Consider the following 26,202-nt stretch of genomic DNA (forward strand, 5'->3'; position numbering starts at 1 on the left):
CTGTAAGCCTATAATACCTTCTCTCTTATTCCCAGGAGGATTAAACGATGCATTGGGGCTCCTCGGTGTCACTCAATACATCCCTGTTGATTGAATGGGTGACTGACCCACTGAAAACAAGTCCCGTGCAGACAGCTAACGAAGACCAGACGCCCTTGAAATCTGAAGAGCAGCACAGTACGATGTCAGGGTCTGCAACGCCAGCTTTTATGAGCTGCGCTTGTGTTATTTCATTCTGACTTCACGGTGCCCTTATTACCGTCCTCATTTTACAGATAAGGGAACGGGGGCTCAGAAGTGTTAAGTAATATGTCTAAATAAGCACACGGAACTGGCAATTGGTGGACCTGGGATTCCACTAATGTCCACTGCCTTCATGTGGTCAGCACTGGCCTTTGGGGAGTGGGGACCCAAGAAGTGTGGGGGCTTGCTGGGGTCCTGTGAGGGAAAGGGGAGCGTTTACTCTCTCCCACTGTTTTTACATATAAATTACAAAGGACTTGGCTCAAAGGTCCGTTTTTCTGAGACATCTCCCTGAAGGTAGAGATCCGTGTATAGATCTTAGAAATACAGAGTCACTCATTCACTGTCTCACTGTGGATAATCACTCATGCCAAGCAGAGAGGAAAGCGCTTGATATCATTTATTTCACTCCCCAGTTGCTTTCCTGCGGGAGGTAAATTTGTTGCATATTTTAGCAAGGCTGAGGTAGATTACTAGGGTGACTATAAGATTTATTGTCCCAACCAAGACACTTTGAGAATGAATAGGGTTTCTATAAATAACTAACAGGCAATAACTGATCTACAACAGATATAATCCAGAACTGCTCTGGGCAAACGAAGACATGTGTTCTCCCTACCGAAAACCCACGGTGCTGAGGGACCCCCAACACTCACCAACTACACAGCAGTCAGCAACTGCTCTCCACTCAGCCCCATTTAGAATTCATTCATTCATTCAGTAAAAATACCCATGTGAAAGGACCTGTGGGCAGCCTTGTAAAGAGGACAGAAACCCTGCCCTCATGAAACTTCATTTTAGTAGAGGTAGGTGGAAAGTAAACAAATAAATGGAATGCGTAATACCCGGTAATGAAAAGGACTGCAAAGAAACATAAAGTAGGGTTCAGGCGATGGGGATAAAGGAGGGTGAGGGTAGGAAGGAAGACCCCTCTGAAGGGTGCCTTCTCTGGGAGGTCAGTGAAGAGGAAGCTAGCCAGGACGGGTCTGGGGGAGCAGCACGCAGGCAAAGGGAACAACGAGTGCCAAGGCTCTGAGAAGGGAACAAGCTGGGAGGCTTGGGGAGCAGAAAGGAGGCCTATGTGGAGAAAGGCCAGACCGAGAGTGGAAGAGATCAGAGGGACCGTGGCTGCAAGTTTGAATTTTATCCTGAGTGAGATGGGAAGTCATGGGAAAGTGTGCACAAAGGAAGGCTGAAATCTGATTTGCACTTGAGGAAGAATCACCCTGGTTACTGGTGGAGAGGACCTGGCAGTGGGCAAGAATGAGAGGGGAAAGCGGACGATCACAGAGGTTTAGATGTGAGATAACAGAGTGTAGGCCAGGGCAGAGACTGGTGGAGCTGGGGTACGAGGTGGCTGGACTGGGAAACCATTGTGGAGTAGAGCCTCCAGGAGAGGTAAGCCTGGGGTACTGGGCTCTTCCGGGACAGGACAGACTGACAGTCGGCCCTGGCCTGGCCTTAGGCTCCTCCTGAGGCTCGCTCTCGATGTCTGCAAGAAGGCATTCCCTGGAATGCAGACCCGAGAAACAAGCTGCCGTGGCACCCACAGGCTCAGGAGCACCGAGGGCCCTGGAAGTCCTTACCTTTGGCTCTGTGATCTTCCTCCTTGGGGCACTTGCCCCCTTCCCACCATTTGCGCTTCAGGATTTCTAGGCGGTTATTCTCCTGCAGCTGAAGAATGGCCAGGTCAAACTCGTCCCGGAAGACCGAGCCTGTGGGGGTCACAGGAGAGCCCAGGACACAGGCTGTGAGCGCGCTCGTGCATCCCTCCGCGCCCTTTTCCCGTAAACCTCCGTGTACTCCACCCACTCTGACTTCAGGAGAGGAATGACAGATGGGGTGGGTGTCCCCACAGAACCCCTGCTCCCCACTCTGCCCGATCTAAGAAACCTCCACGGAGAGGAGAGCATCTGGCTTCATGACGGAATGCTCAGTCTTTCCTACTCTGCTTCTCTCCACACTGAGTGGCAGGTCAAGCCTGCAGCCAAAGATCCCCAACGTGAGTCAGGGAACAGCTTCCAGGCACTTGCCCCACCCCGCCCTCCCTACCCAGGCCCTGCCACCTTCTAGGTTAAAACACCGTCTATCCGGGCTAAGTGACCTGCCCACTGGTTGGGCATATGAAAAAGTTGCCTCACAGATATTGTTAGGTGGTGAGACTAATGAATATTCCAGGTTTAGAGATAACTCTCCACCCCAGCAAGGCATTTCAAATACTTTCAAGGCATTTTCAATCCAACCTCATGGCACCCAGGGAATGCATGAAAATACTATTCTGCTTACTCCATGTTAGCCCCTTACCTCCTAGGCCACATGAGTACTTTTTCAATCTTGTTCCTTGTTCTGTTTCTCTTAATTTTTCTGGGCCCAACCGTATTTCTTTCCTAAAGCTGTGCCCTTTCTCCTCATAGGCTTGTTTTTCCTGGACATCACCTCAGCCGGACCTAAATTCTGTCCTATCAGCGGATTCCTCCCAGCCTGATTTGAGAACCCTGGCCAGCCTACAGCTCTCCTTTCAGCCCAACCTATGCTGCCTAGCTGGTGGGGCCCACTGGCAACCTGGTCCGAAGAATGAAGCACTGGATTTTGAGACAAACCTCTCAGGCTCACGCCCAGCTCCTCTACTTATTCTGTGACCTTGGACAAGTAACTTACCCTGTTCTGAATCCCACTTCTATCCTGTGCAGAACTGGAATAACCATACCTGCCTTGCAGGTGGGACAATTAAGTGAGATGACACATGTGAAAATAGCACCATAGCAGATACAGAAAAAAATGCATTTCCCTCCTTTTTTATTTGGCTATCAGTGAAAATTTCTAACCAGTCTATTCTACCTCAACTCTCTATAAGTTTGCTCCATGAAAACTTTTGTAGCTCTTGACATTTTGGTTAAATTTGTTAAATTGTCAGAGTGTTATGGAGGTGCACCTTAAGTTCAATTTGGGTCTCATTCCACCGTCTTGAAACAAAAGGTCAAACAATAAATTTCTCAGGGAGGTCCACAATCTGTAATGTTAGTGGACATCAGTGAAATATGGTGGCACGTGGAGGAGACAGAGGCTCAAGTGTTCCAAGTGAGGCCCCTACTTTACAGAACAACTACTATCAGAATTTACCAAGCGCAGTGATTCACTGTATCATCACTTATATGAGCTCATTTGGTTTCTGCAGTCTTTAAGATGTTAGCTCATTTGGTTTCTGCACAGTCTTTAAGATGTTATCTGCTTTTATCACGTAACATAGGGAATTATGGAAAAGATGGGAAGGAAATTAATATTCCCCAGGACTAAATGAGAGACTGTGGTTGAGACACCTGGCCAGATTACCACATTTAACCCCCACGGTAACCTTGTGAGGTAGGTATTAGAGACCTGGTTCTATAAGTGAAATAACTGGAGCACAGAGAGGTTAAGTAAGCTATCCAAGGTCCCACAGCCGGTAACCAGGATTCATTCCCAAGTCAGCAGGACTCCAAGCCCATGCTCTTTGCATTCCACAGTTAAGTGAATCCTGTCATTTGAGTTAGGTAAATGTCAATCCATAGAAGGCATGTGTAATATAACTACAAAGACGCACATATATGCATCAATTTCCTCACATGAGCTGATAATCTCAATTCCTGCTTCTTCCACTGCTACCTTGTCCAAGGGCAACCCTACCTGACAGTGGCTCTCCATGGTGTGTGTGTGTGTGTGTGGTGTGGCGGGGGATTGCATATGAGAATCATCTGGGAAACAGTTTCAAGTCCCCGCTACTCTCACAGCAAGTAGCTAACACGTACTATGCTCCCCTCCCTCATCTGCCAGGGGAGATCCTCTCTGCAGGGAAGGCTCAAAGGATGAACATCATTTACAAAGCACAGCTGGGATACCTTTCTGGCAGCCAAACACCTCTACTCTCCTATTACAAAAGCAGATGGCACACAGTCAGCAAGCTGAATCCCAGAGCTCTATGCCCGTTTTCAATTATGCATGCTGACCCAGAGTGCATGGATCAGGGAAATCCACAAATAATTGGAAAGCCATCTCCTCTCATCATGCCAGTCCCCTTTTGCAGTAAACTTTTCACCAGGGACATTAACAAATAACGAAATTAATTCATTTGCATTTTACTCTCTCTTCCTTCTCTTTCCCGCTGTCAGTAGAGATGTCAATCAACGGAGAAATGGCAGGAAGCAAGAGAGAGGAGGAACAGAGATCTAAAGAATCCACCGGGGGCCCTTTAATAATTAAGGATTAAGGATTGATCACTGATTTGTAGAAGTATGTCAGTTTGTTTGTTTTTTAAACCTTGAAAGTGTTCACCTAAAGTCTCCATTTAAACTAGTTCTAGAAATAGGGGTTGTTGGATTCCACACCGTGTCCAGTGATTTTAGCTACCCTGAACCTGTCTGGATGAAGCTACCCCAAGAGGCTGCTCCTCTCCTGCATACCGACTGGCATGCCAATCCCATAGCCCTTGGTGTCCAGCAGGCCCCCAATCTGAGTGAGGTTGCAGTTGCGCTGCCGATAGTACTCATTCATGGTGGATTCCAGAAGGAAGGCGTAGTTGGAATTCAACACCCTGGCGATTCCCTCTTCCGTGCTCTTCACAAATACACTTGGCTGCTTGGAATACATGTAATTCCACATGCGTTGATAGGTCTGGTAGCGGGAATTCTGAGAAAAAAAACAAAAGGAAGCAGCATTGGGAAAAGAGAAAGGGAATGTTAGCATAGAAAAGAGAGGGAATCAAAGCAGGTCTTAATTTTCGGCCATTCCATGAATCAACCCCTTCCTTACACTCAATAACCTTTTCCCTTTTCTTCTCTCAACTCAGGATGTTCCCTAGGGCCATGTAAACATCTGCCTAGCAATAGTGGTAGGAGGAAGGAGTTGTGATTTTTATAGCTTTTACAGAATGAACCAGCCACAGGGCCCTATGGCACTGTAAGCTCTGCCCACTGGTTTGATAACTTCAGGTTTTGCCTTGTTTACCCTAGAGAGGTCTTCCAGCGCCAACCTCCACATTCTGGTAGAAGTCAGAATTGAAATTTTTATTGGGGTCCCTTCACTGTCCTTCAAGTTGGAGGCAATGGACTCAAGTTCATTCAGGACTTCTAAAGAGACACCATCTGAAGGAGCAATGCCAATTATTTTCCAACATCCTAATCCACTTCATCAGCCACATACCCAATATGGGCTTCTATGTCACAAATGATAACATGACTGAGAATTTTGGGGATTTATCCAAAGTTTGTGTTTGGGTAATGCCTTCTTCACTGATCTCTCTGCTAGTGGGCACTGAGACTTGTATGGAAAACAGAAAACTGAACGTGTTGGTCCCTTTGCATGTGAAAATGAGTTTCTTGTGTAGTAGGTTGGTTAGACACCTATTAACCCCAGGGGAAATCTTCCCTAAAGATCTTGAAGCCTATGAGAACTACTCATCTTTCTGGCCTGGCTCTGTCAGTCTTGGTGATGAATGAGTGGGCAGGCTAACACCCTGCAACAGAATCCCAAAGAAGCCAACAGTGTCCCTATCTGGGACCTATCAAGTCTGGGGTCAATGAAATCAGTTCTCCTTAATCTAGAATTTCTCAGACTTCAGCCATTTGAAAATTATTTTAATCATCCTTTGTCTAAATACTACCTACAACATTGGACTCACGTCAGGAATTTTAAATGCATACATTAGCCTCATCCTATCCAGCAATATAAATAAAATTGCCAGTTGGATTTTCACTACACAGATTTTTTTCTTTTCTAATTCTCATGAAAACCAATATGAAACTATTGCAATAAAAAAATAGTTCTGCCACATCATACCTAAAATCATCTCAGATACCACCAATGGTTTATGTTTAATAGTCTGGGTTTTGCTGATATTAACCCAGTCCCTTTGGAACCTCATTCCAGGGCTATTTTGTGGAGCAGGAAATCAATGAGCCTCATGTGGACATCTCAACTAGATGTTCAAAAGAGGTACAGGGATGAGGAGAGATGTTCAATCTCCAGCAGACAAACACCTCAACCTTATCCTGCCCCATTCCCAGTGCTTGTGAGCAACCAAAGGGGTTTACTTGGAAGAAGGTCATGCTGGAGCCGCCATGAATTGTGCCGTACTCAATGGCAGTCTGGTCGGCCAGGTCATCCACCGACTCGATGGGCACGTCCATGCGCTGCACGGTCAAGAAGGCCGCCAGGTTGGCCGTGTAGGATGAGATGATGATCAGCGTGAATGCCCACCTATGTGGGAACAGACCAGAAGCCATCAGTGCCCGGGAACCACCAGGAGCCTCAGCTCTCATCCCAGTCCCACTGAGACATGGCAGAGACCAGGTGTCCCTCTTCTGAAGGAAGTTTCGACTTAATGGATGGAGAGAACGGAGGCAGGGACATATGATGTCAACAGAAATGAATGACATTTGTGAGAGTGGCTTGGAAGATGGTTGGTTTTTATTTTTTATTTTTAGTTTCCTAAAGGAGGTGGCCATTGGGTAGTTATTTAGAATGCGGGTATTCCATGCATGTGAGACAGTTTGGGATACTACGAGAAGTAACAGTAAAGGCGTTGAGGGTGCTAGCTTTGAGGGTTTGGTTTAAGGCTAGAGCTGGGATGTTGGCTCTACCTCTCTTGGTGAAACCAACCAATCTTTATTGAACACCATGTACAATATCTCATGTAAGGCCTTCAAAAGTCTTACCCCTAACTTTACAGACGAGGAAATTGAGGCTCAGAGAAGGGAACTAACCTACTAAATAACACATTGATATATCCGTATTTTTAAAACCGGGTCTGCAAATCGTAACAGCACAAACTCTTTAATTAAGAACGAACTGGGGAAAAGCATCTTTGAACTGCTGAAAGGTTAGGACAGAAAAATCCTTCTATGAGGGTCATGTCATTCCAACATAGAAGGGTGACTTATTGGGTAGATTGAAATCATCTAAAATTAGAATAATTTCGCAACTCAGGCAGCATAGACACTAGAGCTATTAAAAAGAGTTGGTTCCCTTAAGCAGATTAAACAAGCCCTCCACCACCTGGTCAACAGTATAGATCTGCAACCCAATCCCTGTGTAGGTGGTTCAAGGATCTATCTAAGTGTAATTTAGGCTGGGCAATCACAAATTCTGAATCAGTTAGTCGCCAACTAGTGTTTGCATCAGGACTCAGCAGCCAGCCACTTCCAGGAGGACAGTTACGGGCAAGAAGTCCCGTTGCTCCTTTTGTCCGAGAGCTCCTGCCCACTGTTGCCCCCATCATGAAGTGGCAGGGGCATCCGTGGACTCGGTGGGCCCATCTATATGCCAGACCATCTGTAAGGGCGGCCTCGGTTTTAGCTCTGGCTTTGTCACATCCACCTGTGACCCTTGCGGGCAAGTCACTCACCTTCTCCAAGTCCATTTACTGGTCTAATGGGATAATTGTGTCTGCTCTGCCTATCTTCTGAGATGGTTGTGAGATCAAATGAGGGAGCGTGTAATCAGTGCTTCATCATCTATGAAGTGCTATATGAATGTGAGATACAGAGAGACAGATGGATAGAACTCCAGACTGAATATGGGACAAAAATCCTTTGGCCTTTTCCTTCCCTCCATACCTGTTTATATGACCTGCAAGTGCCAGGTGTCCCTCTGTACCCAAGACCTGCTTTCCTTGCCCTTGCCTCAGCTCTTATACTCTTTGGACCAGGCCCGGGGAAAGGCTCAGGGGAGGGTAAGCCCCAGGGGGGAGCAGCATTCTGGAGTGGCTCAGCTCCACTGGCCAATGCCTTGGGTTAATGAGCCTGGGTGTGGACATGGCCTCGGGGTGGTTGTGGTGGGTGGGGGCGGAGGGTGCTTCCCTGAGCCCTGTGTTTATGTCTCGGCGTCTGCTCTGCCCCAGACAGCCGTGTGGCCATTTACACCACTGGTCACAAGGGGAACTCAGTGCGAGAGCAGAAGGGGCTCAGCACAAGCCCAAGCCCTCTGAGGATAAAGCAAATCATGCCCACTCTCTCTCCGGAGGGGCGGGGGAGCTGTGCCCCTGTGTGGCAGGGGCACCCCCAGTTGTAAAGCTGGCATACCTTTTAGCGACAGGGCATTGGATGAGGAGGCCAAAGCAGGACAGGGCGGCTCTGTCTTTGGGTCTCTACTCCCCCAGGGAACGGACAAAACAGAGGCCTCAAATTCATAACTAAGAAATTAAAGAGGGAGTGGGGCACAATATCCGCTGGGTTCAGGGGCAGCTGAGGCCTGCTGTGTGGGCTCTCCCAGCAGTGAGCCACCTCCCACCCACACTACGGGGCAAAAGACCCACGCACCCGGGCTGCTAGCTAAAGCAGCGCTGGGTGGAGGGCCCAGGGCGGAGCCACCTGGAGAACCGGTGACCCCTCCCCAGCACTAGGCAGAAGTTCCCTGGAGCACGGTCAGGTGGGTGGAGCAGGCAATAGGGCCCTGCGGGCAGCAAGCAGGGCGGACAGGCATCAACACCTATGGCGGATATCTGCTTGTCTCCCACGACTTTTGTCCCGAGTTCCTGGATTTTGAAGGCTCTCTGTGACTTCCCCTCTGTGATCCCCACCTGGTCCGTCCCTTCTTCCTGAAACTGAGTTCTCCGGACTGGTGACTTTTCAGAACTATCTGATAATGGGAAAGCACCTCGCCCAAGTGGTTAGACTCTTTAGGCATTTATTGTCGATCGGGGAAGATGAGAACACCAGGTGGGAGGAGGTCACTGTTCAGCTGTGCCTGGACAGGGCTGAGAACAGGGGAGAGAACCACCCTGTAAGTCATAGCAGCCAAGCCTAACAGTGGATTTTAAAGTGAGGACCCGGAACTTGTAGTTTACAAACTTGACTCTCAAGGCTCCAGCAGGCCCATCGGTCTGCAGACGACTTTCAGACCTTGGAATGTAAGAGCTTTCCTACCAATTTCCTCCTTCTGGAACGGGAATGCCTGTCCTATGCCTGTCCCACCACTGTATTTTGGAAGCAGATACTTGGTTCTCCAGGTCTCACAGGTCCAGAGACGGAGAAGAATTGTGCCCCAAGATGGACCACACCTAAAACTACTTTTTATGAGAATTTGGACTTAGTTGTTACTGAAATATACGTAAGTGTGTGTACATATGTGTGTGTGCGTGTACACAAGCATACTTACTTATTTTCCCCCTAGTTTTCTAGTAATACTCATTAGTCCATGCATTGATATAGCACTTTCAGGTTTTTAAAGAGTTTCCCACACATTGGCTCATTTAGCAAAGTTCTTGCCCTGGATGAACCAAGAGAGGAAAGGAATTTCCAGAGAGGACTGCTGGCCCCCTGGACAGGAGGCTGTCAACCTACCCTTCAAGGTCCTGTCCAAAAGACTAAGAGTGTACATTTTCCCATACCTGCTATGGCCCGAGGCTGGGTGCCCAGGGTCCAAGCTTGAGGGAGCTGGCAGAGGGGGGCATAATGTGGCCGCAGGCCTGACTGCCTGTCCCATGCTCATATTTGTATAAAATCTGTATGTGCTTTGAAGGCCCAGACACCCCACATCAGGTTATTTTCAGGCCAGGGAGTTGGCACAGCTTTGCTGAGAGCCATCAAGGCTGCTTTCTCCCCCATCTGCCTCCATGGCTCGGCTCCTCTCTTTATCTAGACCACAGAGACCGAGAAAGGGGAAAGATGTGGAGAGCAGACGTGCCCCCCGCCATTACCCCTAACTTTCTTGAGCTGGCAGAGTGCAGCTCAGCCCCCACTGGAGCCTTGCTTGCCTTCCCTCCCTGCCTACCAGCGGCCCGAGCAGGACTTACCCAAGGATGCCCCGCTGTGGCCCTGCCCCACTGGGTCCGGCCCCGTCTCCGCCTGGGATCTTACCAGACGCCGCTGACGCAGCGGGTGGACAAGGCTCGAGGGGCGATGGTGGAGCCCTGCTGCATGAAGCCCCCGACCGGAAACCAGAGGCTGTTGCCAAGGGAGTACTGATTCACCAGGAGGTTGCACCGGCCCTGGGCACACGGGTGTGGGCTGTACCACTCGTAGGGAGTCAACCTGTGGGTGGAAACGGACAGGAACCACTGTCACAGGGACACCGAGGGCGCGGGAGAGAGTGGGGCGGGCTCTCCTCTGTGGTCTCACATCTGGACCTCAGGGACTGGCTCTGTGGCCTTGGGCAAGCCACGTCCCTTGGCTGGATTTGGATGGTCTCAACCCCAAAAGGTGGAGGTTGGACCAGGTTGGTGGTTTTCAAGCTTTCTCTGGAATCAAAGAAACTACTCTCCAAATAAGTTCTGATGTGGAACTCCAATCTGCAAAATAGATGGACGTGGGAGCCCCCCTACTGTGAAGGGTCACAGCGGGCAGAGCCTGGGAAGCTGTCATCGCCGGTTCCCTGGAGGTGATCATGGGGCAAACCTAGGACCAGACAGAACCACAATTTGAAAACCCTCAGCCTAGAGCAGCGATTCTCAACCTTCAGTGTTGGGTAGAATCACCAAGCAGCCTTGTTAGAGCACAGATTGCTGGGCCCTACCTCACAGTGCCTGATCCAGTTAGCGTGGGGAGAGGCCTAAGAATTTGCAAATTCCCAGGTAAAGTTCATGCCACTGGTCCAGGGTCCCTACCTGGAGAACCAGGGACCTAGATGGTCTCCAGGGCCGAGGCTTTGCATGCTGTCTGCTCTGCAAATCCCCTCTGGGGAGCCTGGATTCCTCTTCCAGAGAGTCTGATTTCACTGGTCTGGGTAGGGCCTGGGCATCAGCATTTTTTTGAGCCCCCCAGGTAGGTCCAATGGGCAGACAGGGCTGAGCAGGGCCCAGTTCAGGCCTTGGTCTCCGTCCAAGTCAGCGAGTCCCTCCCACTGACTCGCCCAGCCTCACCCCGGCCTGTCTTGGAGGAGCCTTTCCTTCCCTGCCCACCAAACCCAAGTTATCTCTCTGTCCCTGGCCTCAGCGCCTCCCACACAAAGCCTTCCAGCTCTGACAGGAGAAGTCGTGCAGGGGCGTGCTCCAGGGGGCGGGGGCCGAGGCCTTCTGCTCACAGGGTGTTAATTATCATCACTGGTCTTTTCCGTCCCTTCGCTTGGCCTAACCTGTGCTGGGAGCTCCTACACTCCCTCGCCCACATTTCCACTGATGCCTGTCATCCTGAACACGAGGATGTCTTTGCTGGCCCCACACCCTAGGGGGCAGGTCCCTCTCCCTGTATGTCCTACAGAAATGGCTTGCCCTACTGGTGCCTGGCCTTGGTGGATCCTGAGCCTATGACCAGGACAAATCTGGGGAGCCTCCAAGCTACAGATTCCCAGACCAAACCCTGAGATTGTGAGATGACGGGACCCAGAAATTCAACTTTTTTTTTTTTTTAAAGCTCTCTATGTTTCTTAAGTTACTAAGACTGTTTTGCCCCCTCTAAAATCTTGCCCAGAAGTACAATACACAAACTGAAAGTGGAGCTAGTAAGGGGCGCAGGGGTGGTTCAGTGGTAGAATGCTCGCCTTCCATGACGGACACCCAGGCTCAATTCCCGGATCACACACCATCCCCCCGAAAAGCAGAGCTAGTCTGTATTGAAGAGGGTTTGGGACCCCAAAGTCTGATGACCCCAGCTTCTTTTCACCCCACTTATGTCTCTGGTACCTCCCTGGAGACTTCATGCTCCATGAAATCCAGTCTGAAAACCACAACCTTATGTTGGAACATTCCAGGCTCAGCAGGACAAGCCCGTGGCTGTGTGGCAGGCCAGTCAGCACAACCTTTTTGTTAATGCTGGCTCTTGGGGCAGTGTGTGCCTGCATGGAAGGCAGGGAAGAGGGGGCTGTTTAGCCCCTCAGGGTTGGTTTGAAAAGCTTTAGGAGGCTGTGGGCATAGTGAAGGGGGCTAACATAGGGGGAGCTGGGAGCCAAGCCCTGAGACCATTTGGGGCACCCCTCTGGGTCACCTGAGAGCTGCAGCATGCTTCTTACAGGGACTCAATAAAGAGGGCAAGAGTGGATTGCAGAGCAGAGGAGCCTGAACCCAGGCAGACAGCTCTCCGGAAACAGCACAAACAGGGTGACAAAGTGGAGAGGGGAAGTGTCAGACGCTGCCTTAGCTCCTGCACCTTCCTGCCAGCAGTCACTGATAACAGCCACTTGGCAGCGGCAATGCCTCTGGGCCCAAGGAGGGTGGAGGGCCCTCCTCCTCCTTTCCCGAGCAGCAAGCTCAACACCTGCTGCCTTGGGAGGCCATCAGTTTGTGAGAACAGTCTTACTCTTGGGGATTGGATTTGGTGGTTCTGGATGACCTTCTGATCTCAGCTTTGATCTCTGCTGGAAAAGGCACCGAGGGGTAAGGCAGCCCCTCCTCAGCAGGCTGGGCACTGCCCCAGGGGTCAGGTACCCTGCAGCCCCCTCGGATCTCAGGACATTGCTGCTCCATCTACTAACCTGAGAGAGTGTGGGCTCCCCTGGGGCTGCTGAACAAACACGCTGGCAGAAAAGACTCACTGCAGAGGTGGGATGTGTCCTTTAGGGTCACAGCCTCCTCCCACATCACCATCCAATATCTGGATGCTCCTTCAGAGCAGTTGTCCACTCCCACCCAACAGCCATTTTGGGGTCTCCTCTACAGTCAGCTGAGGGCCTAGTAGGACAGGGGAGTCTGGTGGGTGGGCTAGGAACCATAAGGGTTGTACCACTTCTGGAGAGTAACTGGCTCTTCGCAGCCTGGCTTGGAGGAAAACAGCCCTCCCCTCTGCACACACCCTTGGGAGGCCACAGTCTAGGGATGCCACTCAGATTCTTCCACAGGCCTGGGTGTCCCTGGTTTCCCGGGATTGGGTGGGTGGGTTTATTCCCGCCTATCCCTGATCTGGACTCAATACCACTCACAAACTCAATTCAACACTACTTGCGAACATCTCTCTCTCCATCCTGCCCCCTTGCTGCCTGCCGCCCTCCAGGGTTCCCATTCAACAAGGGCAGCTGTGTTTTTATAGGCAGATCTGGGCTCTCTGTAGAGGAAGCCTCTTTTCCCTTCTGCCACCAGTCTCCCCACTCTGGATTTGTAGGCTCCGTTTCTTGTGATTTAGCACGCTGTGGTGGATGGATCCCGGCAAAGGCTGATACCAGGGCAGGTAAATGAGCAGCACTTAATCAGAGTCATCTCCCTGCCACCCTCCTCCCCTCCTCTCATTCCCGAGGCTGCTACATAAGCAGGGGGCTGGAGACTAGGGGAGGGGATAGGGAAAAAGGCAGGGGTGCAGAAGGAAATGTGGGCAAACTGACTTGTCCACTGTGTGCGTGCAAAGGATGTGATGCAGTGGTGGACGGATGATGTGAGCTTGACAGCTGGGCAGAGAGCGTCAGGTCTTGAGACCCTCTCCCATCCCTCTATTTTGGCACAAAAGTGCTCTCCACCCGCCCCTCTCCTCCTCCCTGCTCCCCTCCCCATGCCGTTCCCAGAGGTGGCCGCTAGGTGGCGGTGCGGGGACGGGAAAGGGGAGAGGCGAGTACCTAGCCACTAGGAAAAGGACGCAGCTGACCGCCAGGTAGGCCAGAAGCATGAAGAGCCAGACGCCTGGAGAAAATGGGTCCAGGAAGGAGAAATAGCCCGGTTTGCGTCCCTGGAAATGGAGATAAAAACAAGATTCACTGTACACATTCAGTCGAGATGGCCCTTGGAAAGGGCAGGGCAGGGCAGGGCATGGCTGAGGGGATGGTGAGTGTGGGTCCGGCCCCAGAGGTCACTTCCCTGAGGGTTCTGAGTAATTGGTTTAGGTGCCGCTGGAGCTGAAGGCGTGAAGGGGACCGCTCCAAAATACTGACCCAGCCCGACTTCAGCGGGCAAAATGAAAGAACAGGGTGGCCACACGGCTTCCTGGGGTGAGGGAGGTTTTGTGCTGGGAAAGCAGAACAACCTCAGTGCCTGTGGGGGTGGCGTGGGTGGCCTCTTCCTCAAGAGGATCCTAACAGAACAGGCATCGCTGGTGTTTGCGCTGCAGAGTGAACTTGTACACAGAGACCTTCTCATGTAAGACTCGAAGCAATCCTGAGAGACGTGGATTATCGCTGTCAGTTTACTGATGGAGAAACCAAACGCTGGGGCAGTCACAAGATGTGCCCAAGGTTACACAGCTTGTACGTCAAAGAGCTGGGACTCACACACCCATTTCCCGACACACACACAAGCACACACAGTACAGGGCTTGTCCCAGGATGCCATAGGAACACGCGGCTTTTACCCCAAGCTCAGGATGTGCATCAGCTAGTGTGAATGAGAGGATGGAGCCAGGAACAGAACCCCTGGAAGCCAAGCTCCCACCCCTTCTCAGCAGGAAAGAAAGATGGAATGGGAAGGAAGGAGTTAAGTCATCTGCTTTCGGTCTTGAGCTGCATGTTCTTGGATGCGTCCTCACTCTTCCCTGGCTTTGGTTGGAGCTAGACCAGATCAGAGTTCACACACTGGGGGCCCGTGGACCAGATACAGCCCACAGATTTGTCTTGTTTATCCTGCAGTGTTTGAACATTTGGTATCAGTTGCCAGAATTAAATGATGGTGGAATTTCACATAAAAATCCAGATTTCTGGCTGTTTATTTATTTTTTTCAATGGAGTAATTTAGCAACATTGGGCCTGAATTCCCACATGGCCACCAACTAGCTGGAACCAACAAGTGCTACCCACTGTAGACGGGGCACAATCTCTCCAGCTCCCTGCTGCTACTTGCACCAGCCTTGCTCTTTCACTTACGAGGAAACCACTGGGCTCAGTGCTCTCCAAGGACCATTCTAAACAGCAAATGCTATGATTCCATGACTCCAGGAGTCTGGGAAGTCCAAGAGTAGGACTCAACATCAAGGGTTCTATGAACAGGTAAACTTTCAAGCTCATTTTGGCCATGGCACAACCTACCATCATGATACATTTTTATATCAAGATCTATCATTTTTACACTAGGATCAGCAGAAATAGCCAGGGAAATTACCTATGCCCAAACTCAGCTGAACTCAACCAGTTTTCTGAGCTTTCATTATCCACAGGATGCTAGGTTGCTGAGAAATGCCGAGAAATTCCACGAAACAATAGCAGTTCGCACTGCAGCGTCTGAGGCAGTTGGGAGGGAGACAGCTCTGCACGGTCCTGTTGCATTTGCATAGCTGCAATCATGGGTGATTTTCAGCTTCTCTTCTGGGGCTTTGCCATCCCTTCTCTGGGACCCAGCTATGGCATCAGTAGGCACATTCCCGAACCATTTGGGTACAACCGCATGGCAGGCTCACATAGGGGAAGTCAATAGCTCACCCTCCGTCAGTGAAGCAGCTGCTCTTGGGCCTCATGGCCCTTTGGCTGCATGACAGTGACTTTTAGGATTGTCTGTCTGAAACAGGTTTTCTTTCCCAGGATGGCTTACACCAGGGAGCTGCCCTTTGATACCAATTGCAAGTTCTCTGCCTCGTAGTGCATCTATGCTTGGTCTGCAGCACAGAAAGAACACTCAGCTGATTCCATTGGGAAAATGAAAACAACCAGGGGATGAAGCCCAGTAACAAAGGGAGGGAACAGGAGAGGAACGTGGAGAAGACCACTGGAGCAAGTCTGGTCCCATCATCATGTATAGTTTCTAATAGGAAGCAAAGGACTCGTGAGCAGCTGAACTGGAGCTCCAGAGTTGTCATTCCCGTGTCCGCCACAGGTGGACCATATTTCCTTCATTGTCCTAAGAGCCAGTGGCAGACCCAGGATGGGAGAGAGAGATTGCAGGACCAAACACAGAGTCCAGAAGGGTTTAAAGGAGCCTTCAGACCCACTGCAAGAGAAACCACTAGATTGGCTATTCTTAGGGCCCTTCTTTACCCCAGAGTTTTCCCAGGCAAACACCCATGTATTTTACATGCTCTGTCACTCGTGACTGCTTCGCTCTGTCTCTCAGTTGACAGATAAGTGGGAGAAAAAAATATTTTATTGTTGCTTTCTGAATCTGAAACCCCATTAGATGCTCAATGTCAGAAATCTATACCTGATTATATCACAATGAGTGAAATTGAGGAAAATGACAGCACTATTTAGAGCTGCCATATTCGGTTATGGGTGATAAGAAATGATGCATAGTCATGGGAAAAATTCCTGAAGACTCAAGTATAATACACAGAACAACACACAAACAAGGACCAAGACATAAACACAGCTCTGCTGGAAACTTATCAGTCACGTTGGCAAGGCAACAACTGATTCCAGTTGTGATTGACTGACGCCAACCAGAGGATGCAAGGAATGGGCAGTCACTTGAAATTTTGTTCTGGGCTATACAGCCTTGGATTGGGTCTGAGCCCAAGCTGTTCATATGATGCCAAAGACAAGTACGTGACTTGCCAGACTCTGAATGCCTACCATTTTTTCTACGCAGACTCTTTAGATTGCTTCCTTCTCAAAAGACATCTGAGTCACTGGAGCTTGGGGCAAGTCAAGTTACGTATACCATAGGCATTTCTTCCAAATAATAGATTTTCTTTAACCCAAAGGATATATGATGGTGATGCTTTTCTTCTGAAGAAATCAAAGCACTTCACTATGCTCTCTCTATTTCAATTCCCAGTTTTCTGTATTAACAGATGGAAGAACTGAGACCCAGGGAGGTTAAGTGCCTCACTCAAATCATTGGTGATGGCTTCAATTTCACTGGAGCTCATTCGTCAAGCTGTGCCATAGGCATGCCATGGTGTCCCTTGTTCAAATGGCAGCTGTACCGCAACTTTCTCTCCTTTCTATCTTTGCAACTTGCTCTAATAAACTCCCTAATTAATCCCATGTCTCCTCTCCATTGCCAGCAGAATTCCAACCTCCTCTTTCTAGCCCCCCTTAAAGTCCTCTTAAATATCATTTATTTATACCTGTTATCATTTATTGTGAGTCTGTCATACTTGCAGGCATTTGTATTGATTTATATAAGTCTCTGTTCACTGTAAGTTGGGCCAGTTTCTCCTGGAGAAGGAAACCACTTTGAAGGTGGATAATTGGCTATATATATATCGTATGCCCCAAATGTCTGGGATGGGTCAAAGCACTGCAGATGGAATTGAAAATTAGATGGCACCAATATTAGAACTGGTTCTCTTGACTTTTGGACTGTGTTTTAGACATGAGATGGTGGGGACGACCCAAAGGGCTGGTCATCGACTCTCCACCTTCCCAGTGGGTTTGAACTACAGTAGTGGGACCACCCATGGAGCAACAAAATAGCACTAAAGTCTACTACATGCTGAGAAATCCTCAAAAATTCTGTTAATCACTGATACTTCATTCTGTATGTACTATAGTAAAAATGCAATGGCTCTCCCAGAGTCCAGAGTCAAATGCATGAGGACACTAGAGCCAGGCAAGGTAGGCAGGGCAGTGAATTTAAACAGACTCTGCAGCCAGAGTGCCCAAGATCGAATCCTGGCTCTACCTCTTACAGCTTATAAGTTGGTTGACCTTGAGCAAGTTACTTAGCTTCTCTGGGCCACAGCTTCCCCTTTTGTAGCCTGGGGATAATAATGGGGTTATTTTGAAAATTGAGCTAATGCACATAAAGGACTAATACAGAGCCTAGCACACAGTGAGGGCTATGTACGTGTTTGCTTCTCCTGTTTAATGGTAGCCATGAGTCAAGGGAAAGGGGGAGGTGGGTGGCAAGGGAGGGAACTTCCTTTTATACTGATGCCTCCCTCAATGGACAAGAAATACTACTCTCTGTCCTACAGGGACACATGTTAAAGATGCTTGTGGGGAAAATGCCATCTGGCAAAAGCCACTTTTCATAACTCCTGGAGTTTCTATGGATTGTAATAGGTGAATCATGAGGGTTCCCCCAGGGCTCTCCAGGGCAGCAATTAGGGCAGTACCAGGCTGTCTTCTGGAAGCACGGCTCTTAGAAACAAGCGATTCCAACCTCTGGAAGTCAGTTCGACTTCAGACTTCCCACAGAGGCCACAGACGGAGTGGAGTAGATGTGGGGGCACATTCTCCGTGTCTGTGTGGGGCTGCATCCTAGCCACGATTCCCAACACACAGACTGCCATGCCAACACTCTTCCTTCCCTTCTAACCCGTCTTCTCCCCAGCAGGGCCTATGACAGATTCTACACTCGTCATGTCCTCCATATGTTTTTGCCAGTCTCTGGAACTAAACAGTGATTTATAGGGAGGTTTCTGGTTATATATTCAACTTCCAGCAGGGATCAAGAGTCAATAAAACACTCTCTAGGGTGGAAGAGATAAGAGAGCACAGTCTCTTTCTGTCCCACCGCAGGGACCCAGGGGGAGCCTCTCTCAGCCTGTCTGCCGTGGATTGTTTTGATGATGTTTTAGGGCTAACACATACTTCCTGCCACTGACTCCAAAGACAAGAAAGAAGTAAAAATTGATTCACATGAAATGCTCAGATGGTTTTTTTGCCTAAATAACTCAGATTCTAGTTTATCTATTCACTTTGCTGACTGAAAATCTGGCATGAGGAGTCCTTAGTTCTAATCCTGGCACTGAACTTGACTTGCTCAGTGACCCGAGGCAAGTCATTCAACTTTTTGGGGTGCCATTTTCTTCTTCCATAAAATGTAACATTGCAATCAACATTAAAGTGGAAAGTGAAAATTACTAATATAATGTTAATAAAACAACCTGAGCTTCTTGAGAGAGAAAACCTCAATAAATAACCAATATTAGAGCGATTATACATTCAGGGACCCATATTTCCATTATATGGGCTATCATGTTACTTAGCTTTGAGGAATAGAACTCTATTCATTTTCCATTTTCTTATAACAGAGTATTAAGCAGCATTAGAAATGATTCACTGGTTTACTTAGCATTGTTCTCCATTTTCCCAGACAGTCTTTCTGAAATGAAACAAACCTTCTTGAGAAATGGGTAATACATCCAGCAAATGCCATGTGTTAATTTAACGTTGGCACTTATTTCTCCCTCACTTTTTAATCACTGTCTGCTTTTCCTTTTTTTTAAAAGAAAATTTTTGAGAGAGGAGACTCTACTTAAGGGTTAAGAAGAGAAAAAGGGCAGAGCATGAAATGTTCCTATTTGTTAACTGATGGAGCAGGACTTTATAGGGGAAAATGGTAAGCTCACATTTTCAAGGGAGTCTCAAATGCTCTGACTGGCTCTATATGGAATCAGAAATAGTGTCCTCTGGTTGCAAAAGATCTTGAAAGATCATCTAACACGTTATTTAAAAAAATGCATTTATTATATGACAAAGATTGGTGGCTGGAAATGTATGGGATTTGAAGACAGAAGACCCGGCTTCAACTCCCACCTCTACCACTGTACTGGCTTTTCTCTTTCCACTGCACTGACTAGTCTCACTGAACTTCAGAATTCGCCTCTGTGAAGTGGGAATTTTAATACCTGCCTTGGGGGATCGCTGTATTAAACCAGAGACCGTCTGCGAAGATTTTCATAAAAGAAGAGATGCCAGACAGATGTTAGTTAAAATGCAAATATCCGGGACATATAGCCAACCTCCTTGAATGTGTCAACACTGACTTCTTCTCAACATGGATTATCTATTTGGGGTTAAAGGTGCCAAGTGTTTAATCTGAGTGAGTGTATGCTTGGAGAATACAAACTTACTAATATTAGTTTGGGCAAAACATCATTAGGTAAATTACTGCTACAGAAAACAGAAAACATGTACTCTTAATGTCATATATAAGCATTCTTGGTTTCCCATACCACTCTCCCTTCCATTCACACCCATAAAACCCTTCACTCCAAAATGCCTTTGGAGTTATACTGCCGTGCCAAGTGCAAAGAGAGGAAATAAGCTAATATGCCAGAGAAATCCAGCAAGCCTTGAATTTCAGATGTCCTGTCACTCGACTTCCTTCCTTGGAGTGCCCGGGAACACCCCAGATTCTAAAGGCAGCGACTACACTGAGCCCTTTCTTTATGGCCTGAACACTCATCTGGGCCCAGCTGGGGCTTCTGATATCTTCTCATGGGGTGTCTGTGTTCTATGTGGGATATGCAGGCATCCAGGAGAGAAAGAGCAATGAGTTTGGGTGGCAGCCACCAGCAGATCTGAGCAAATTGTGTCTAGACTTCTTAGAACATCTGGCTCCCAACTCTTTTTGTTCACAGGACCAATGGGGTAAAATCTGGGAAGAAAAAAATAACCTGTGTAGGTCATTCATCCTTCTTGGAACCTGGCCCTGCAGGGACCCTGAGCCTTAGTGATGTCTAACCAGCAGCCACAAAGCCAGAGCTTACTGCCCACAGGATCACTGGATTCACTGTCCATCCTTCCTTCTTCCCTCCTGTCCCCTTTCTCCTGTCTTCCTTACTTATTACGTAAATACTATGTGTTTAGGATAACCACATTTCTCATAACAAAAATGATATCACAGAGATTTATGGCCTCAATGTAACTCCTCAATGTAACTACCACTAAGGTCTACTAGGGAAGAGAGAGATAAATAAAAATAATGTAATATAGCATGGAATTGCTATAATAGAGATACAGGCAGAGCAGAGTGGCTCAGAGAAAGAAGCAGTCAGCTCCATCTACTGGAGTCACACTGACAAGCAAGTGCCACTTGAGCTGGGTATTGAAGGCCAGGAAAGAGTTAGATGGTTGAGAGGCAAGAAGATGAGCAACGACAAGACAAGGAGGCAGGAGGAGAACTGACCTGGTGGAAAAGCAGTGAGAAATATGAGGTGAAGGAGCCTACAGGCAAAGATCTGGAAATGGGCTGCAAGAGGTGACTTTATTCTCCATGTTAAGAAGACTAAACTTTTTCTTGCAAGTGAAAAATCATTCACTGGGCAGCCAGTGAATGGTTTTAAGTAGAGGGCCAACATGACTACATTTTATTAACAATAACTCAGGCTGCAAGGGGGAAGATGGGTTGCATGGAGAAATTCATACCTATTTATTGTGCCAGGAGGTGTCATAAGCGCATTACATATGTATTCTCATTTAATTCGTTGGACAACCCATTTTTACAGGTGAGCAAATTGAGACATGTGAATCACGCAGCTAATAAATTTCAGAGCTGAGAATAAAAGCAGGCGGCATGACTTCAGAGTCCATGGTTTTTTTCTCTACTGCTTCTTACTGAATGTCTATAATGGGTGTGATCCCATTATGTGGTCCTGAGATGGGGATAGACTAATGAATAAGAAACAACCCCACCCTCAAGCAGCTGGAATGACCACAGTTCAGGTTAGAGAGATAAAAACAGCCTGAACCAAAGCAGAAGAAGTCAGGAAAGATAGTATATTTGAAAACCACTTAGAGGTGAGATAACCAACTGAACCTGGGAGGCAAGAAAAGTAAAGGACAACTCAGGCAATTGGATGGAGATGCCATTACCCGAGAAGGGAGGGGGAAGAACAAATCTGAGCAAGAAATGCACCAAATGCAGTCTGAAGCACTGTTTTTGCAGTGCGTGGGAGAGGTCCATGTAGAGAAGCCTAGTAATGTTTTGAAATAGGCTTCTGGAATTCAGGAGAGAAGTCAGGGTTAGATTTTCAGATGTGGGAGTGGGTGCTATTACCCAGAGAGAGAGTAGGGAGGAGAATGAAATGAGGGCACCTAAGGGGCAGGAGGAGAGAAAGGGGAGAAGGAGGGAGGGAGGGAGGGAGAGAGAGAGAGAGATAGAGAGAGAATGAGCAATGAGGCAGAGAAGCGGAGAAACAGGTGGCAGGAGGAGAACCAGGAGAAAATGGCGGCTTGGATGCTAGAAACCAAGAGTTTTCAAAAGCGGTTGGGATCAACAGTAACAAATTCTGAAGCCAGAATGCTGAGCCAGCCTCCTGAGTGGCAGGGAGTAGGTGGTGAAAAGAGCACTTATTTTGGTCCTAGGGATATCTGAGCAGAAACAGAGATTACCCCCCAATGCAGGAAAGAAGGAAAATATCCATAATCAACACCTGCTGGTCCACGCTCATGAAAAAAAGCCCAGACAATCTTAGATGGCTGGAAATTCACAAATTACTTCTGGTTATCTTTAGACTTCAGAGGCACACTTGCCATCACTTATTATTTTAGAGGGTTTTGCAATAATTCTTAACTAGGCACTTACACTTTGGGTTAATTATTTCAAGCAGGTTTGATTGCACCAGATGCTCAGATTTCAATAACAACCACTCATCAGTTGAGTGACTTCATGGACGTAGAACTAAGGTACAGACTCTAGGTCCTTAGAGATGGTAAATGACATTAAATTAACCACATTTTGGCTCAAAGATAATTATCAATTAGAGAAAATTTGTATTTTAATAATAATAAACACCTAGTATTAACTTTAATTTCATTAACTGAACACTATTATATTAGAGATAGCTTCCCTGTATAATTTTAGGTTGAGGCTCTTGTGGTGGACTCTGCCAGACTCCCCTTTAGCATCAGCTGCTCCTCCTAGTGCCTCCATTGTTTCTGATACAGCAAAGTTCATCTCAGACTTGTGCTCACCAGGTCTCCCTGGGTCTGGTCAATTCAGAATTGCTCTCTCCCTGGCTGACTTTTTGGCTCCCTCTCAAGTGACCAGGTCTCCTTCCTCTTTTCATGATGATGAGGGCACATATTGATGGGACACTTCCTACATGTCAGACACTCTACTGGGCACCCAGGGTGTGGGCTGTGTTGTTCTTATTTTGGATGGAACTGAGTGGCATGCAGGTTTAGAAACTTGGACGAGCCTGAGGGTCACGTCTTTGGCAGGCAAGCAGGGTGACCTCCTGGGTCTAGACCCTGTTGGGCAGCTTTGCAGTGCAGGCTGTGCACTAGAATATGCCATGGAGCTGGACCCTGGCATATGACTAGAGTATTGGAGAAATCCCTACAATGGCTGTGCATTGGGAGCCAGTCTGAAAGCTTCTGTAAGGTAATTCAGGTAAAGCCAACTACTTGCTGGCCAAATAACGATCACCCATTTGAGGTACAGATACTCCCCCCACCATTCAGTATCTTTGGAGTCATGTCCATCCTTGGATGCCCATTGGTGTGCTCGCAAACTCATTCTGACTCATTCTGACCAACCTTAAAAACTGAAGTCATTTTTTTTTTTTTTTATCGAAGGGATGCCAAAATGGGGGCTGGCCAGGCATAAGTGACATTAGATTATCTGCTCTTTATTCACCTATACAGTTTAGCAAGGGAGGCAGGATTCTACATTCCATCACCACTTGCGGTGCCCAGAGTGGACAGACGTAAACCCGGAATCAGGAAGTCCTTGAGAAGGCTGGGGTGACTTGCTGGGCTGGAAGTCCCATCCCCGAGGAGGAAGTTGAGTGACCGATGGTCCGGTCATCCACATGCTATGCCCCAAGCGCTGACCAATCCCTCTTGGCCACCCCTCTTCAGGGAGGCGGAATCAATTTTTACTGAAAAGCCCACAAGTACGACTCTTTCATTCCTCCTGCTTGCAAGTCAGCCCAGCTGATGGGGGTAAAATATAGCCCAGTACATTCGCATTTAAGTCTTGAAATCAAAATATTTCCATGAATCATTCATTATTACCATATAACTCAGTGTTTGCATGCAAAATAACTTGAATGGCATAAATGCTTATAAAACAAGTCTCTTACCATATGAACTCGGTAAAGAATGCTAATTCCCAGAGTCATGAATGGCTTTGAGAAATCAATCACCTTCTCCCGTTCGGCAGTAATGGTGAGGCCTGCCACCGCCAGATCTGCTTTCTGAAAGGAGCAGAGAGAGCCCGTCAGTGGGGGTGGCATGTGAGAGGGGCCCAGGGAAGGCATCTCTCCTCTGGGCCCACATCTCAGCTCTGGGAGTGATTCTAAGCAGACCTAGCACATCCCAGATCTGAATACTCATTCATGAAAGGAGATGGATATTGAAGCTATAACTCGTGTGTATTTGAGGTCAGAGCTCCCTGAGCCCACCTAGGATTTTAAAAAAGCAGGGGATCCCTTCCTGACAGTTCAGAGGGGAGGATGTTGGCAGGGAAAAACTGGCAAATTGGACTCCTGTCTCTCAGCATTGGCTATTTGGTTTTTTTATTCCAGTTTATTCAGCCAACAAAACTTCACTGAATGCCTATGGTGTGTAAGCTGCTTTGGGTGGGGGCCTGCAATGAAAAATAAAAATGATGACTCAATAGGAATTAGACACAATTTAATACAACCCCATTTATCTCACAGTGAGGAAATTGAGGAAGGGGTACAATGTCACAAGGCTTGTCCGTGCCAGAGCTGGGACAGGCATTCAGGCCTTCTGGTTTACTAGCCACTTATACTGCTGCTGAAGTTAAAATACTGGTGCCCGAAGCAGAAAATTGTCTCTGGTCTCTTTAATAAATGCAAAATAACCAGGATCTGTTATGAAGGGTTTCCATCTATTTTCTGCCTCTAAATTGCACTTCAAGTGCCCACATTTTCTAGTGTGCTTTGCAGTAAGCCCTCTGAGAAAGGAGATGCTATAGGCTTCCTCAATACTCCCTTCTCTTAGGAAGTTCTTCCTTGTACCTAGTTAAAATCCATCCTGTTGCAAAGGAAGCCCACTTCCTATTGGTCAGTTTTGAAAAAGATGGAGTCCAATCATTGACATAACATTTATTAAATTTGAAGAGTGTATTGGAGGTCATCTGGCCGGTTCTTCTATTGAATAAGTATTAGGCAGCAGGTTAGGGTTGGAGTTGAGCGTAAGATGAGTGGAAAGAGGGCACACATACTGCAACAGGGACCATGGGGTGAGCCAGGAGGACAAGCTTCAAGCTGGCTGCCTCTAGGTAGGGTTTCCCCAGCTTCTTGGCACTGCTGGAAGCACGGAGGTACCCAGGCGCCAGAATGGCAGGGAACTGGGTAGGGGCCTTTGCAGAGTGGTGGGCGCGGCAGAGTGAAGCTCATGTTATGAAGGTGGTGTGGACAAAGTGCTGTGTTCCAAGGCTGGGCATTTGGCTTCCCAAAGTGCACAGTGTTGCCAGAGAGCCCCATGCACCTTCATTTCCAGGGGACTGGTCTGTTGAAGAGTTGGGCTGGTGCAATGGAACGTGGTCCAGACCTAAACCCTACTTTCATCCAAATAATCTGAGTCTTAGAAGCTTGCTTGAAACTTGAAATTTGATCTGGGAAAGCCATTCAGCACATTCCAGTTAAATTCGAGACAGATTTATAGGTAATTCCAACACTTATTTTGGCATTAATTTAGTTTTCTCCTATATATGGATCACTGGAGAAAGCCCAGAGCTGGCTCTCAAGTCTAGTCAAGGCTCTGTCCTAACTGATTTAAACCAGTTGCTTGACTCTAGGCTTCCTTAATCTCATCCAAAACCCAGAGAGCGCTAGGATCTTTTTCAGTAATTCAGTAAGAGTGATTTTTCAAAATGGGCCACCTGCATCAAAATCACCTGTGGGATTTACTGAGATGTACATTCCTGCATCCCATCCCAGACCCCCGGATCGGGCTCTGCAGTAGAAGAACCCAGGATCCTGTATTTGTAACAAGCTGCCCAGGTGATTCTGACGTACTGATATTTAAGAACCATATTTTATAACCTAAGCACTGAATCTCAGTTTCACTTCCCAACGGTTTATATTTTAGCTCCTTCAACTTCTTCTAACACTGGTAGGTCAATCGATGCAAAAGATGAAGAAATAAATGAGGAAGAAGAGCGAAGTGTCAAACAATCTACAATCTACAAATAGGCCAATCAGTTCTAATGAGTGTGTGTATAATTGGACTGTTATTAAATCATTGCAAACAAAGTTGAGAGACAGACACACTGGCCCTCATTTTACACACAAGGGAATTTATGATTTATGTATAGGAAGGATAAATCTATCCACAAAGGTCAGATTCTTTTACATTTCAATCCCAACTCTCCATTCCCAGTTCATGTTTAATCAGTTAAGGCGGTCACATGATCCAGCATAGGTTAATAAACTTGGGGCCTTATAAAATGAGGCCAGGCTTTAAAGAAACTAGAGCGCAGATGTAAGAGACTTTTAATAAAAAATGAAAAATGTGAATGACTTATTATACTCATTCTGTATTTCTCCTAGAGAG

At 47.7% G+C, this 26,202-nt stretch overlaps 1 protein-coding gene across 1 annotated transcript in view; it reads right to left on the reverse strand.

Annotated features, from left to right (window-relative positions):
- Positions 1-26,202, reverse strand: part of GRIK4 (glutamate ionotropic receptor kainate type subunit 4) — a 437,909-nt gene that overhangs the window by 18,249 nt on the left and 393,458 nt on the right. Inside the window, exons 14-19 of the mRNA XM_077112649.1 lie at positions 23,760-23,873; positions 13,690-13,799; positions 10,074-10,247; positions 6,309-6,474; positions 4,680-4,905; positions 1,830-1,958 (exon numbers count right to left, since the gene is read on the reverse strand). Of these exons, the coding sequence (XP_076968764.1) occupies positions 1,830-1,958; positions 4,680-4,905; positions 6,309-6,474; positions 10,074-10,247; positions 13,690-13,799; positions 23,760-23,873 (919 nt within the window). The remainder of the gene's footprint in view (positions 1-1,829; positions 1,959-4,679; positions 4,906-6,308; positions 6,475-10,073; positions 10,248-13,689; positions 13,800-23,759; positions 23,874-26,202) is intronic.

The sequence above is a fragment of the Tamandua tetradactyla genome, chromosome 8 (genome assembly GCF_023851605.1).
Source record: "Tamandua tetradactyla isolate mTamTet1 chromosome 8, mTamTet1.pri, whole genome shotgun sequence".
Taxonomy (NCBI): domain Eukaryota; kingdom Metazoa; phylum Chordata; class Mammalia; order Pilosa; family Myrmecophagidae; genus Tamandua; species Tamandua tetradactyla.